The following is a 16,322-nucleotide window of genomic DNA, read 5'->3' on the forward strand; positions in this document are numbered from 1 at the left end:
TTGGTTCAAATTTCAAGAAATATTCTATTTCGGCGTGTACGTAGAGCATTTGAGATATAAGCCATTAAACTTGGAGAATTGACCAATTCATTGTTCACGTAGTACATATAGTACATGAACAGATTGAAGACTTCGAGAACTGGCAACATTCTATCATTTTTATGTACATTTAAGAATAGAAATATATCTTCTATATCTCAAGAAAATGCCAAGAGAAAATACGCCAAAATCAATTTCACCTTATTTTTTAGGCTTTTTGTATTATCTCTCTCTAAGCTTAGTTGGCACTTCTTATAGAGGGCCCAAAGTTGAGTCCAAAATTCCCCTAATGAGCCACTATCTCCACACTCCTCACCACCAAAGACTTAAGAGTATAGGATCTGGAATGTCAGCTCGCCCTCCAATAAAGATCCCAATGAGTTGACCAACCATATGAATTACGCCAACTCATTGAATGCGCCTTGGAGATAGGTTCATTGCCAATAACTCCTCGGGCCCCTCCTCAAACTCTAGCATTGTTTTTATCTACACTAACCCTCCCTCTCTCTTCTTCAATTGAAATTAACTTAACTGAAGACCTCAGTCTAGGAGACCTAACCCTCATTCACCAAAATACAAAAAGGGATGCTGACCCAACTATCATAATGGGAATCCTATGGGGGGATATAGTTCTAAACTGACCTAGCTCTGATATTTTCTTTTTCCCCATACATCCCATAGTGCTAAACCTTTGTATTTGGTGTCGAGTGCTACAACAGTCAGACATCCTGATGATAGTGTCAATAAACTCAACTTGTTTCTCCCAGATGATATCCCAATTACACCGGCCAAGGTGGTTGCACAAATTAACAATGGGTTATCAGCCATGGATGGACTGAAGTATATAATACCCATCAGCATCTAAACCTCTTCGAATCTACATTATATCATCCTTTTGGTATTATAAAACTTTATCAAAATATCCATATACATTTGGAGGCTATGCTTACTACTGTGATTTTTAATTTTGATAAAGAGCATATAGAATATCCTAATATAACCACCGATGATATAAGTGACCTCTAAGAATTTATGAAAACTAACAAGCCTTGCCTCTGCCCCCAAGTTTTGGAGAGGGTCAAGAAGAAACACAAGGAACCTCCTCATCTTTTACTTATCCTGTATTCTCTTCCATTGCCAATAAGTTATTAAACTCCTTTCCTAATGTATCTCCAACTAACAAAACTGAGGGCAGATTGCATCTTCTACTTATCCTATATTCTCTTCCATTTCCAGTAAGTTATTAAACCCCTTTCCTAATGTATATCCAACTAAAAAAACTGAGGCAGATTGCATCTTCTCTCACTTCTCTTCTCTCCTCGTTGATTTTCACACTAACACGCTCGCCCTCAGGGAGATGCCGGCACCAACTCTATCTCCACCAAGGCCGATCAACGAGGTACGCGACCATCACCCTCACGATGACATCCAAGCTTTTTCTGATGAAAATATTCTTGAGTGTTTGACAACTGCAAAACATGAGAGCTTCATCTGCGCGCAGGCAACCCACTCTTGAAACCGAAACTCATGTTCAACGTGTTGATGCAAATCACACCATTTGAGCCTACCAAAAGAATCCCACTAGATGCATACTCAACCATGGAGTCAAGGAGGCAGCCTTATGTTCCATACCCTCTCTGAGCCCCAATGCCAGATTTAGAAGAGCTATTACCGATGGGAGGAGAAGGGACATTGTGGGAGAATGTGGCTCGTCACACCAAGCTGGCCAATCCGCACTTGGCTAATTTACTAGAGATCAAAATAGTCACATTCATGATTAGCTATTGTTTCCACAGTTGTCGCAAACAACACCCAGTGCATACAGGGAGGTTAAACGGCTATCCAAATAGATGATACCAACCCTCGCCTCACGGATTTTTGCATACAACCAGAATGGAAAAAGGAGTATCTAACAGTTCCAGAATACAGTTTATCAGTACCACTGCTCGCCGCCGCCAACACAAAGAGTGGATCCTTTATTTATGCCACTCAAAAGGCACCTAACCCTACTACAATTCCAAGAGGCAAAGAAACGAGATTCTCATGTCTACTACAACTTCTCGCATTTATCGCCATCCACATTCCAGGATATAACAAGTCAAAGATAGCAATTGCTCACATGGATACGAGCATGGCGTGGAATTTTGAATCCAGATATAGTAGCTATTGTGAGATTTATGAAATTGATCGTAGTCCTCATTGATCAACCAAAAGAAAGACATGATAGATTTGATGCGGAGCAGCTCTGCCTTGACATGAAGAGAGGCCCAATTGAAAGAGGCATGATGCTTTACTATCAACACCTAAGGTGTCTTCCAGGATACATGCATGTCACGTTCGAAGACATGGTCGACAACACCAAGTTCTGGGCATCTCACTCAGCATTCCAAAAAACCCTTAAAAAGCTTCAATCCCGCTGCAACTTCTATACACACGAGTTTGGCGACCAAGTCTTTTGACCTAGGTAAAGGTTCTGATGAGGACAAAACCTACATTAGGTGGGGGGGATGTTAATCCCATTTTGGATTAACAAAGATGCTCCTCCAATTGAAGACATTAATAAGTGTCATGTAAAGGCACTATAAAAGTTGTACATTTTGAAATATTAGCCACCCTAGGCCTTAGTTAGTAAGTTTTGGGCGCCCAAGTGTGAATAAGAACCAACTGTATAAAAGGAAAATTCTCATAATGAAAAGACACAATCCCCCTTTGTACTATGAGAGCTCTTGCTTTATCTTATGTGTGAGAGAGAGTGTGTGTGTGTACTCTAGTGCATGTTTCTTTTCTATGCATGTGTATGTGGAAGAGTGAGAGATAGATTGCCTTGCATTGTGGTGAGAGCGACTCTGCCGAGAAATGACAATGTGGAGGTGGAGATTGAAGGAGTGGAGCTTCCAAAAGCAAGCTTAGGGATCCTCAAGGGACATGAGCTCAAAGCATTGGTAAGTACCCAATGATGGTTGTTGACTATTGCTTCTTTTGATTGTGAATGGGTTGAGTTCTCTCTTGGGAGGTGCGATAGTCCATAACAAAGAGAGATGGATTGAGAGATTTACCACAGAATCTAAGAGAGAGAGAGAGAGAGAGAGCAAAGATTCACCACAGTATGAGAGATTGAGAGAGAGGGAGGGAGATTCACCACAGAATCTTAGAGAGAGAGAGAGAGAGAGAGAGAGAGAGAGAGAGAGAGATTATGCAGTGAAATAGAAGAGACCTAAAATGGAGAGAAGGAGATGGTGTGTCGGCCCTTTATTTGGTCGCATATCAGCAATCCAGGTTCCATTGTAGCTGAGAATTCCTTTGTAAGATTTGTAGAGACCTTTAGCACCACCATAAAGACTTTAGCACCACGAACAAGGAGCAATGATAGTCTCCCCACCAAGCCCTTAATTTAGACTCTATAAACAACAAATTTGTGAATCATGGCCTCCCATACAACAACAACGAGTAGGCAGATTGAGAGCAGTTCAACACCAACTCATGGTAGAAGAGGGGATGGTAAATGGCAATGACCAGAAGAGACAAGTGGTGGTGGATGATGGGAAGAAGCGAATAAAATTGTGCGAAGGTGGAAAAGTGGGTTCGATGGGTGTCCGCCCAAATAAGGACAGCATGTGTGGGCAACATGCACACTGTGACGTGACGAGCAGCTGCTAAGATCAGGACGAGTAATGATGGATAGATGTCGAACAACAGATGCCTAGCACAAACCAATGGTGGGGCAGGTAGAAGCGGATGGGAGGGGTGAGCAAGAGGCAGGCTTAAGGGAGTGAAAATGTGGCGAGGAGCTGCAACTACATGAAGTGGCTTGCAGAGTAGTATCTCGCACATAATGAAGAAAAAAAAATAGAAGAAAATCAAAACGGGGATAGGAAGCAATAGAAGCTCTCCCACCAACATCCCACCATCAGATGCTGGATTTAGCTTCATAATCCCCAGTGGAGAAGGATAATTAGGACTCGTCCTTGTGTAGAACTTGATTACTTGCCTATGTGAATTGGTTGGTGATATTGATGAGCATACTTGTAACATGAAGGTTACGCATGAAGATGTAAGTAATTAATATGCTCAATGAAGGGTATGAAAAGTACATATCAATAGAATGTGTACATAAAAATAAGGTTTAAGCATTAGGGGTTTTAGTAATATTACTAAGATGCTACAGAGGATTTAATAGTATGCTCTTTCTTGTACATGCTATGTGACATATATATAAGGCAAATCTCCCTTGGCACAACTCAATGATTAGAGGAAGAACTAGGCTTGGCTCAATGGCATTCCATCAACCAATTATGTTAATGTTTCACTTAAAGCTACGCTTATGATAGAAAGTGATTGTGTTGCATGGCATAATAAAATGTGAACATTGACTCTGATTTGATTGGTTCAGTGGCATAATAAAATGTGATTATTCACTCTGATTTGATTGGTTCAGTGGCATAATAAAATGTGATTGTTCACTCTGATTTGATTGGTTCAATGGCATAATAAATTGGTTTAGTGGCATTCACTCTTATTTGATTGGTTTAGTGACATAATAAAATGTGAACATTCACTTTGATTTTGATTGGTTCAGTGGTATAATAAAATGTGAATATTCACTCTGATTTCATTGGTTCAATGTGCAAGTTAATTTGTATTCACTCTAATTTGATTGGTTCAATGTGAAAGTTAATTTGTATCTTATTATTGTTTAAATGAAAAATGAAGTTTTTATTGTTTTGATAAGTTTTATTGAGGACTCAAGTGACAGATAAAGATGTGCAAGTTAATTTGTATTCACTTTGATTTAATTGGTTCAATGTGCAAGTTAATTTGTATTCACTCTGATTTAATTGGTTCAGTGTGCAAGTTTATTTGTATCTTATTATTGTTTAAATGAAAAATGAAGTGTTTATTGTGAAAATTTTTATTGAGGACTCAAGTGACAGATAAAGGTATCGCTTCAAGGATATAGAGCCAATGTCATGCTTTTTGAATATTTTCAACATTGCATATGGGAATGCTCATCTTTGGTTTTGGCCTCATGTCAACGGACAGCTTAGGAGAGTCTTGTAATGCCTTATCTTTTCTAGGCATCTAATAGTGGAGGATGAGTTTAATAGTATGTTTGTTGTTATCAAGTTTATGATACCATGTGCTCCAAGGTTTGAAGTTATGAGATAGTTTTTACTACTCTTATTCATGCTCCTTCAACTTTGTAATATATGTACATATTCAAGGTTTTTGCTAGATCTTTCCTTTCTACGAATGATACAACTTTATATGGACCTAAATATCTCCCCTACAATAAAGAGTTTCGCATTGATTTATTTTTACTTATGTTTATCTTCATACTTATTAGCTCTAAAAGAAGCTTCATCATTATACTCTAGATTTTTTTGAAGTCACTTTTCTTTTGTGAAAGGACAATTACATTAGACAATGTTGCTTAACTTGAAGCTATTGAAGAGATGTTTACTAGTTGTTCTCAAATTACAAGTGTTTATTAAAGAAGTCACCTTATTCATGCATGAGAGCACATAGCATATGCATATTCTATTGTTAAGTAAATCTACGTAACGCAAACTTTTGTAGTTTGATTTACTAGTTGTGCTCAAATTACAAGTGTTTATTAATGAAGTCCCCTTATTCATGCATGAGAGCACATAGCATATGCATATTCTATTGTTAAGTAAATCTACGTAACGCAAACTTTTGTAGTTTGATTTAATCATCAAGACCTAGTTGTGCAACCATGGAGGAGATTTCTTTTTGTGAGTTATGTATTCATTCACTCTCATGATGCTTTGATCCTTGATTTGAGATTTGCCAAGAGTAATGTTTTGGTTAAAAAAATAGTGATTTGAAATCAATTCATCTTTTTTCAATGTTTGTATTGACGAGAAATTGTGAAAATCAAAGTAAAATGTATAAGAATACATAACTCTTACATTCCATATGAAAGGACAAAAAAACATCAGTTTTTTTTTTCAAGAATAGTAATTTGAAGAAAGAACCAACAAAAGTCTAACCTTTTGGACAAGAATCTTGTTATACTACAAACTAGACAAAAGGCTTATAAGAAAAAAGATCAAAAGAAGGATTTTGTTCTTCTTTACAAACAAACATTTAAAAAAGGCCTATCTGTATCTATCCTTTCGAACATAAACCCATTCATACCATGAAACAGTTGAAAAGTCCCAAAAGTCATTGCAAGGCTTGAAAAACAAGGATTATTGATAAGCAAGTAATTGATAGACCTAGAAAAATTCCATCCTTTGCAAAAAGACATAAGGATTATTCTTTAATTTTGAGTCTAATTTGTAGGATAATAGGAATTAAGTGGAGGTTCCGAAGCTATGTAATCCGCTGCTTTACTTTCCTGGTCATGCTCCTCCTCGTCTTTGAACTTCTAGAATAACAAATTCGAAAAACAGAGCACCTCTTCCAAAGCTAATCGAATTCATACTTGTATTAACTCTTCCTTTTCTTCATGTAAAAGGAGCTACTTGACCTAACCAAACATCCTCCCTTTGCATACAAAGTACTCTCTTATAGGGTTCGGCTTAAACGTCTTAAGCGCATGAATATACCCCAATAAATTCTTGACACTGGTTAATCGATCTTTGATACTTGATGTGGCTAGCTTGACCACCAATCCTTTCAAGAACACCTTTAAACCCTTGTCTCAATTAGATGCATGGGTGTGTTTATTATCATGGTAAAGATATCAAGTTGTGAAGAGATTCTAATGTATTAATTGAAAAAATGATGCATCCCAATTGCACAAGAATGTAGAACATTCTAAGAGGTATATAAGTTTAGAAAAGGTGTATTAGAAATGAGACTACCATGGACATCATCGACCTTTTCGGATGGTGATTTCAGAGCATTTAATTCAAGCTCACAACATGCCATTTGATAAGGCAAATAGTTTAGGAGATACGACCAAGACAAAGCAAAATGCAAATACAGAACTACAATTACTATGCCTTCAAACCATTTGTTTGCCAAAGAAATCCCTAAGAAGAACTATTGGCCCATGCTCACACCCCAACAAAAACCCGTTTCTCTCAATCCTAATCTATTTTAAACTCTAACAATCTATTGTTAAACCCTAATCTATAGTAGACCTAATCTAGTTTTCGGAGAATGTGGATTTAGAACTTACTCTTCAAAAGATTTTCAATGATGTCAGATGAGTTAGTTTTAACAAAAGTATAAAAGGATTCACCATGCCCCCATCTTTTTAATCTTGCAAAATGGGAATTGGGATTTCCCAAACTCCCTAATAACAAGACAATTGTTAAGAACTTGAGAAATTTTACTAAGCCTAATCTAATCACATGATTAGTATATACTTAATAGCACACTAATGCAAAGTAGACAAGAAAGCACACTAATACTTAAGGAGACTCATAATAGCACACTAATGCAAAGTAGACAAGATAGAAGGCCATCTAAAGGCGCATAGAACTTGAACAGCTTCACATTGATTAATCACGCCAGCTTATGAGCTTATATTTTCTCAAAGATAGCTCAAGCCATACATAATTAAGCATTTTTTTGAAGGCTCGATTGAAGGGAGACCAAAAATGGCCTTTCTTCTAAAATAGGTTTGCTGAACAAAAATTGCGCACTGACTGCTCATGACCTTGCCCAAAACGTGCTGCTCTAATTGAAAAAAACAGTTTAGGGTTGAGAACAGCACATCTAGAGATCTGAATTTGGCAAGGCTGTACACAAATCATGTTCGAAAGCCCAGCACAAACTCATACTTATGCTGAAAATCGCAGAGATCATACCCGGTCTACCTGGTCAAGGCAGAAAAAATACTCATACATTCACCTGCAAGGATACGAGGACCCTTATCCCATGAAGGAAAGGCTTTTCTCCAGCTCCAAAATCTCCAAGGTCTAAAAACTTCTGCAAGGGGCTCAACACACTGTTACCTAGCAACAACAGAACCAAAAATTTCACTGCATACTACTAATGCAGCTCAAGGCAAAAAATGCCTTTAACTGGCAGCATGATGTGTGCGTGTAAGCCCCCTCCGGATGGATATTAAAGCTCTCCAACAGTCATTCCAAAGCCAAACTTGTAATCTTTCTTCCAATGATCAATCTGTCAATAAAAAAATTCCCCATTTTCCAAATATGAATAAATAAATACAAGTTTTATTTTTATTAAAGAACCGACTGGTTAATGCCACGAACCTCGGCAGACAGGATGAAATTTACTCCCAAATTCAGCCTCTCCTCCAGAAACGTTGCCACACATCCATTGCTGTCAATCCGGCCCCTCAAACGGCACTGTAGATCACTTTCTGATCAACCCAGGTAACTTCTAGACCAAAAATGAAGAAACTACCTTCTAGTCCATGGCTGTTTGGTTTATTAGTAATTAAAGAGCTCTAATCAACAAATAATGATGCATAAACTAAGCTGACTTACATGGCGAAGCAGGTAATCATATCCCAGACTGCAAACCGCCTCTCTAGTTGAGGAGTTATATAGAAAATCAGTAGCTAATGCAACCTGCACCCAATACAAAGAGCAGTAAGCCCCCCTGCAGCATACATAAACATGTAGGGCCCATCAATACAACACTCATGCAGCCAAGAAACACCCTACCTTTTCTGACACCCTTTGTAAGTAATTCATGGAGACCATACCAGTGCTTGCAAGCTGACAAGTGGCAATCTGCCAGTCCAACAATAGAGGTTTTTAACACACAAAGTTTCCTTATAGCAGAACAAACACCAAACACATTATACATATAGCAGGGTGCATGCAGTCAGACCATCTTTTCTGAATAATATCTTGCAGCCAAGCCAAGGCCAGACTTTCTCTGATGGCCCAGCCAAAAGACTTCTCCTCCCAAGGCAACACGAGGAGAAACATTCTGCAGAAGCATGAAGGCAAAATGTAAAACCCGCGTGTATCAAGCAATTTATCGGGAAGCAAACGTAAATGACAACTCGGCACTACAAAATCCAGCTCTTTGTTCACAGCCTACAATTTTGTCTCTACACTTTGGAGCACAACAGACATGATCTGATGCTTTCACATGAAGTTACGTAGAAGACAAGTTGTTGAGAAAGTACATGGCCAGGATGAAGGTCTACATATTATATATATATATATGGGAGGGGAGAGAGACACAGAGACACAGAGAGAGATAGAGAGACAGAGAGACCTGAATATAGTTGGCTCCATAAAAAGCATTATTTCCCAACTGTAATTGAGTCCGAAAATCTCGTCCCTACAAAAAAGTCATAGGATGGAGAACTTCAACTATAAATCATAGTGCATCCTTGCCAAAATTACTTGCAATTAAAAACAAATGATACCTTATAATCGAAATTGAACATCCCTTGTGAGAAGTGTGGCTCGTTGGTTAACTGCAAATCCCAAATTCAAATAATCAAAAAATTTAATTAGAGGCATTGTAACCTGTACACCACAAAAGAACGAGGAGTTGTCTTTTGAAAAGAAACCCTGATATTAAATAAATGAGCAGTCTGCTCTACAAGTGTCCATCTCACTACTGCAGAAGTGTAAAGGAGCAGAGCATGCTTAGCAGGAGAGGAAAGCTGGACCGGCTGGAAAAGGTCACTGATGCGATGCCAAGAGGGGAGGACCCCTTTTATTGCTGCCAAGGAGGCTGGCCAGCAGACTGGTGTGCTTGATTGGTTTGGACCAGCCAAACATTCAACCAGGAACACACCTGTTGCCTGTCCAGATCTATAGCACAGTTGGCCCTTTATCAAGCCAGGCAATTTCTGTAACTTTCAGTACTTATTTATGTTGGCCACAGTCAGGACCTTACAGCCAAACCCCAAAGACGATAAGCAAAGCTTCAATACTGGACACCCTAGAATGGCATAAGGAGAATGATCCACCCCTCCTATATAACCTAATACCTCAGGTGACCTGAACCTGCTTGTCCGGTCTTTGTTGCCGGACATTAGTTCCCCCATGCATACAACCATTGGGCTCTCTAGCCTCCTTGACTTAACCCACGAACCAAGCCTCCCTTTGGCAACTCACCTCAGAGGCTCAGACTGTCGTTTGCACGTGAGGGTGTGTATCCTCACGCCACCATGTGTGATACTTTCCTTCAACCTCCTCGTCCTCACACAGTATTGCTTTCCTCAATCTGCTGATCCTGCCCAAAGCATTAATCATGTTTTTTCCAAGTGGAGATCCTGCTGATCAGTAGGCGATAGAGCTCCTCACCGTGCTCAACCCTGCTGGGAGCTAGGAGAGGACGCGCACACCCAAAGGTGATGAAGGACCAGATGTCCATTGGCTTTGCAGTTGGTGGGAATCGAACTCGAGCCCCCCGCTTTATAGTTCGTCCTGACTCCTCCTCGATGACAAACTCTAAGACCAAGCTAAAGATACAGCTTCCCAAGTTTCATCTAGCAACAAAACTCAATTCTTATACTTACACATGCTACTTCCATATTTCCTGAGTTTACTTAAGCTTCTTCACTTTTCATTTCTGTTGAACACTTGGAACAAGCGCCGTACGCATCCCATACTACAGTCTACACCTTCTTGGTGATTTTGCCCTAATAGCATACTTAGATAGACACGTAACTCATTGAAGCCTACTCATAATGCATGCTCACTCTATAGAAGTGCATAATAGACTTTTACAAAATCCATCTTCCATAATTATGTTGCATCTAGCTACTCCTGTACTTCTCCTGTACATAAATGACGTGTGGAGTTTACCTTTGATGCCTGCTTGGCAATCTTATCAAAACAAACATTTATACATCCAATCAAGATAGCTTACCATTGCTAATACATGTCTATGTCACCCTTTCTCCACAAGAGTAATGAAGTGTAGTTTGATCTCTGTCAAAGAAACATTCCAATGTGAGTATCCTCCCAAATGTAACCATGCGGCTGCTTGCAACTCTGTGTTAATATGCCAAAGAGCTTACCCACTTCTCCACAAACGAAGTAAGATCCATCTTGGCCTAGCAATACTTCCACTACCATTGTGACCTCTCTACATCCTTCCTTTGTTGATACACCTACACTAGGCTTAGAACTTCAAAGCTTACATAGATCTTCTTGACCTTCTTAATGTTACATGAGGTCTAGTTGACCTACTAAAGCCTTCTAGACTCACACGTGCACTTTTTAGGTCATCGTGACCTTCTCGGTCCATTACATGGACTGTCCGGACATAATTGAAAAACCCTAGCTCCCTTGAGCTTTAGAAACATGCCATCAACATTTCCTTTCACTAATCTAGATGACATATCAAGACAGAGTTGATTCCTCACCCTTTTAATCAATAAAAGTAATGCTAGCACACACCTTAATTTCTTAGCTTACCTGCCCTTAGAACTATAGCTATGTTCCTTAGAAAACTTGTCCCTCGAACCATACCTAGATTTTCTGAACCACCAACTCCTCCTTGCATCATGTTTAACCTACTAAATATCGCATGTGTGGAAGCTCTCTGTGTCTTTTTTCAGCCCTAAGTAGCTGAATAGGAACCTTGATACAAGTCACCAACAGAGAGAAATGAAATGAAATGAAATGTTATATTAACGTCTTCAAAAGGCCATAATGACCTATGAGACCAAAAGTTACATCATGGTGGATCTGATACAATGTCTGGATTTAAAAAAAAAACCCAGAAAATGAAAAATAAAGATGATACTACAGGCACCTAGAAAATGAAACTGGAACTGGAAGGTACACTATGGAGGTACCTCCATCTCATAATATGTGCCGCATCGGACACTGGCGGATCTCCTCAATATCCTCTGTGGCCAAGAGAGAGAGAGAGAGAGAGAGAGAGAGAGAGAGAGAGAGAGACCTTTATTTTCAGTATATTATATAGTACAAAAAGTGTCAATATGCATGTACAAATAATGTGGCCTTTGGCCTTCCAAAAGGGGAATCTAAAGACCTTCTAATGCTTGACTCTAGACCTGCCCCAAAGGGGTCAAATGAAAGGATTATTGAATGCTGGCCTAGCCTTATATAGGCTCTTCACATGCCCATGAACTCGCCAACCTGCTGTCAGCCAGCAGCAAAGACAACCACCAAAAATATGATCATCCAACTTCATTTGCTAGGTCTTGTTTATCCTGCCGACTGCTGTCCTGGCCAAATAGTGCTTCTTCTATGTAAATCCTAGGCCTTGCTAATACCCTAACCTAATGTTTATCTGCTGCCCAAATCAAGGATTAGCCTAGAGATCAGCCATGTCCATGTGTACACATGACATCCTCTCCTGCTAAACTTGATGATGGGATTCCATCCTTCAACCTCGGCTGACTGTCATCACCCTTGTCTCTTCATACTTGTCGTCCTTGCTTCCTAGCAGCTTGTTCACTGAAAACCTTGCCATGTCTTTGATTCCAATCCCAATCTCGTGTTGAGATCTACGCATCTGTTCCACTTTCCCCTTGCCTTCATGCTCTGTCCCTGAACACTACAATGGTCTCCTTCACGAGGTTGATCATGGCATCCTTGCTCCACCCCCTTGGAACCATAGTTAACAAGTACGATACCGTACAGTTCGTACGATACGATACCGTACGGGGAAAATACGGAACGATATAAATTTTTTTCTTATCGTACGATAAAATACAGTGTTTTAAAAAAATACTTATAAACTTAGGTATTTTCCAGTCTAGATATGGAGTATTTTAGAAAGGAGGGAAGCATCATAGTACAAAGGAAGCTCAAATAGCCATAGATAAGCAAAAAAATTACTTTATTTTCGGGAAAAAAATATTTTTGAAAAACAAAATCTTGAAAGTTTTTTTTTTTTTTAAATCCGTACAGTATCATACCGTACGGTATTCCTACAATAAGCCATCATACGCCGTACGGAAACAACCCTGCTTGGAACCATTTTCCCAGGAGCCTTCTTTGGTATGCCCCAAATGGCATCCGACCCTCAAGGCTGCCATTCCCTTGGGTTTTGCTAACACCGACCAGCCCCATGGGATTTCTACCCTAGCTGTGACCTATGCACCTTCCTGAACACCTTAGCTTGACTCTAGATCTTCTAATGCTTGACTCTAGACTTGCCCCAAGGGGGCCAGATGAAAGGACTGAATGCTGGCCTAGCCTTATATAGGCTCTTCACATGCCCATGAACTGGCCGATCGCTGTTGGCCAGCAAGAAAGACAAAACCAGAAATATGATCGTCCCAACTTCATCTGCCTAGTCTTGTTTACCCTGCCAACTGCTGTCCTGACCAAATAGGGCTTCTTCTGTGTAAATCTTGGGCCTTGCTAGTACCCTAACTGTTAAATCCCCATAGGATCTCCTCATAGAACGCTCCTGGTAGAAGACTTGAAACCTGCAAACAAACAAACAAACGTGAAGGGGGTGCTCACCTCCCAACCTCGATAGCCGTGGGCAAGCCCACAAGACTTGGCTGTCCCCACCGAGCCACGAGCTGAGCTAACTAGATGGACGTACCGACCAATCTCAACCTCGTGACGTCCCATACCGCCACGAAGCTACCCTCGCGGGCCTCGAGACTGCTACCGGCCTCGGCTGCATGAAGCAGGTGCACGTCTGCACTAGATCCAGGCTCCTGACCATAAAGCTCTCACAAAATCACGCGAGACTCTATATGACTAATGACTAACCTTGGCCACCCTTTTATAGGCTCTTGGCCGGTCATCGGGCGTCCACACTTGGGCGCCTGCCCGTCCATACTTGGGTGCCCGCCCGTTAGTCTATCCCTAGCTCAGCTCGCCAATGAGCCTGCCTGGCTCCAAGCTTCCCCAAACCTCAAAGCTAGTCTTGTGTGCGTGTAGCACACGGTAGATACACACTGTGCACATGACATACTCCCCTTCTTCTAAGAGCTTGTTGGGTTTTATGCTGTGTATGCACCCAGAGGAGTGCTAGTGATCATCAGTAGATTACTGGGGCACTTTTTACTTCAGTTAGTGGAGGTTTTTTCCCCCAGTTTAGCTCAGTTTCACTTATATGCAGTTTATAGATGTTTTGGTCCACCCGGCACATTTATGGCCGGACATGTGAACACTTATCTTTAGGGTCACTATTATGTGGCTATTGTACTTCACTTTTTCATCAAGCAATAGACTGAAGTCGTGTTCTCTCTCTCTGTTGGTTTCCACGCCTGCTTGAAGCTTCTGTAAACCCTAACCCTAACACTTCATTGCCTTCATTTGGTATCAGAGCCTTGAAGGCTTGACTGTCCCTGCCCGTACATTGCCAGGCTTCTATTGCTGCTGACCGTACAACTCCGTACGTTTTTGTTGCAGCCCGTACACCTGTGCGCCGCCTGCAAATCGTCGCCTGCAGCCTGCCGTAACTGTTCGCAGCTGTCAGCATTTGTACGTGGTCCCCTCAACGCTGGACGTCTTGCTCTTGTCAACGCTGGTTGCTGTCGACTGTACTCAGTCGACTGCTGCAGCCCGTATACAGTACCTGGCCGCCTTCAAGTACTGTACCTGCCTGTACAGTAAGCGCCGCCTTCAAGTACTGTACCTGCCCGTATATAGACAGCGCCACCTTCAATACCTGGTCGCCTTGCTCAACTCTGTGCAGCTCTGCACTGTGCAGCTTCCGTACCTATCAGAGTCGACCACAGTACCTGCACAGTACCTGCACAGAACATGTCTGCAGTCGCCATCAGTACTGTGTAGTACAAGTCGACTGTACCTGCACAAAAACTGCACCTGCAAAAGTACCACAAGCTACTCAGACAATCTGTGGTAAGCATTAAAAATTCAGTTTTTGGGCAATATTATTTTCTCTGTGAACATATACAGGCACAACAGGCAGACTTTCTAGCAAAGAAGTCTACAGGTTTTTTGCACAGTTTTGTGTGCAGCAAATTTGGGCATTTTTTGGGGCAATTTGGCATAGTGTACGCCATTTGCTGCTCTACTCAGTCATTGGTGCTTTGAGCTGCACATTCAGAGGATTGAGAGTGCAGGCATACTTGGGTGAACTGTATTCAGTGGAGTACAGTTATTTTCAGGGTTTCTGCTATTGGGTTTTTTGATAAACAGGTACAACATTGTGCGTAAGCATAATGGCAAATCAACAGCAAAGTGATGTATTCACATATTTGTCTAAGGAAGACAAATTGGATGGCACGAACTACTCCTTGTGGAGTTTTATGCTGAAAAATGTGCTTGTGGCAAAAGGTCTTTGGGATTTTGTTAGTGGTGATGAACCACGTCCAGGTCCATTGGCTCCAAAGACTCCTCCCCAAGGGGGTGCTCGTGGACGAGGACAACAGGTACAGGCTCCAGGACAGCCATTGCCTGTTCAAAGAACAAATGCTCAAAAGACATGGGATGCCAGGGATGCACAAGCTTTGTCACTCATTGCATTGTCAGTACAGAGGTCCATTATACCTCATATTCGTTCAGCTGGCTCTTCACAGAATGCATGGGTGACTTTGGAGCAGATGTATGCTGCTCGTAATGAGGCTAGAATCTCATTTTTGAAAAGAGAGCTGGAAAATCAGAAAATGAATGAAGGAGATGATATGTCTAGCCACTTAAACAAGCTGCAGGATTTGAGAGAGCAACTCATCAATGTGGATGAGATTATTCCTGAGACACAGCTTGTGTCCACCATCTTGCACTCTTTGCCAAGATCTTACTTGGCTTTTCATACCTCTTTGAACCTCAGCATGAGGAATGCTGTTGAACCCCTCAAGTATCAGGAACTTGTTGCTCTCTTACTACAAGAGGAGCAAATGAGGAAGAATATGAATATGAACACAAATGCTGAACAAGCATTTACTACAGGTCAAAAGGGGAAAGGAAAAACTCAGCCAAAGAGTTCAAATCAAAATTCAGGTGATGGTGGTTCTTCACAGGATACCAAGAAAGGTGATGGACAGCCCAAGAAGAAGGGCAAATGTCATTACTGTAAGAAGCCAGGTCACTACATCACGGAATGTAGGAAGAGGATTGCCAAAGAGAAGGCAAAGGAAGCTGGGATGTCTGTTAATGATGCTTCTAAAGCTCCTCCAGAGACTGCTTCTTTTGTTGAGGACAAGGATTACTGTTTTTATACATGCAGCTATGATGCCTCTTGGTCTTCACAGGCACTCAGTTTGACAGAGCATGCATGTACTTGGTATTTTGATAGTGGTGCCTCAAAGCATATCACATCTCGCAGGGATTTGTTTAGTCATGTTGGCCCTGCCCCTGTTGGCAAAACTGTTCAGTGTGCCAACAATGCTTCATATACAGTTCGTGGCATTGGGGAGATTCAGCTCACAGCCATTGATGGCTCCATTCTCCGCCTTA

The 16,322-nt window shown here is 41.0% G+C and overlaps 1 protein-coding gene across 2 annotated transcripts in view; it reads right to left on the bottom strand.

The window, feature by feature from the left end:
• Positions 1–7,495: 7,495 nt before the first annotated feature.
• The window catches only part of LOC147631497 (mitochondrial import receptor subunit TOM40-1-like), a 39,043-nt gene continuing 30,216 nt past the window's right edge, over positions 7,496–16,322 (bottom strand). The window contains exons 5-12 of one of the 2 annotated variants that reach the window (XR_015267595.1): positions 9,374–9,424; positions 9,220–9,285; positions 8,824–8,925; positions 8,655–8,723; positions 8,475–8,558; positions 8,238–8,333; positions 7,870–8,145; positions 7,496–7,690 (exon numbers count right to left, since the gene is read on the bottom strand). Coding sequence is in view for 1 of the 2 variants with exons in the window: in XM_086809888.1 (XP_086666014.1) it covers positions 8,086–8,145; positions 8,238–8,333; positions 8,475–8,558; positions 8,655–8,723; positions 8,824–8,925; positions 9,220–9,285; positions 9,374–9,424 (528 nt within the window). In the remaining variant the exon portion in view is untranslated. Of the gene's footprint in view, positions 8,146–8,237; positions 8,334–8,474; positions 8,559–8,654; positions 8,724–8,823; positions 8,926–9,219; positions 9,286–9,373; positions 9,425–16,322 lie in introns of both variants that reach the window. The other variant, XM_086809888.1, reaches the window with a different exon arrangement.

Source organism: Cibotium barometz, chromosome 15, assembly GCF_041138505.1.
Source record: "Cibotium barometz isolate CiBa-2024 chromosome 15, ASM4113850v1, whole genome shotgun sequence".
Classification (NCBI taxonomy): Eukaryota; Viridiplantae; Streptophyta; class Polypodiopsida; order Cyatheales; family Cibotiaceae; genus Cibotium; species Cibotium barometz.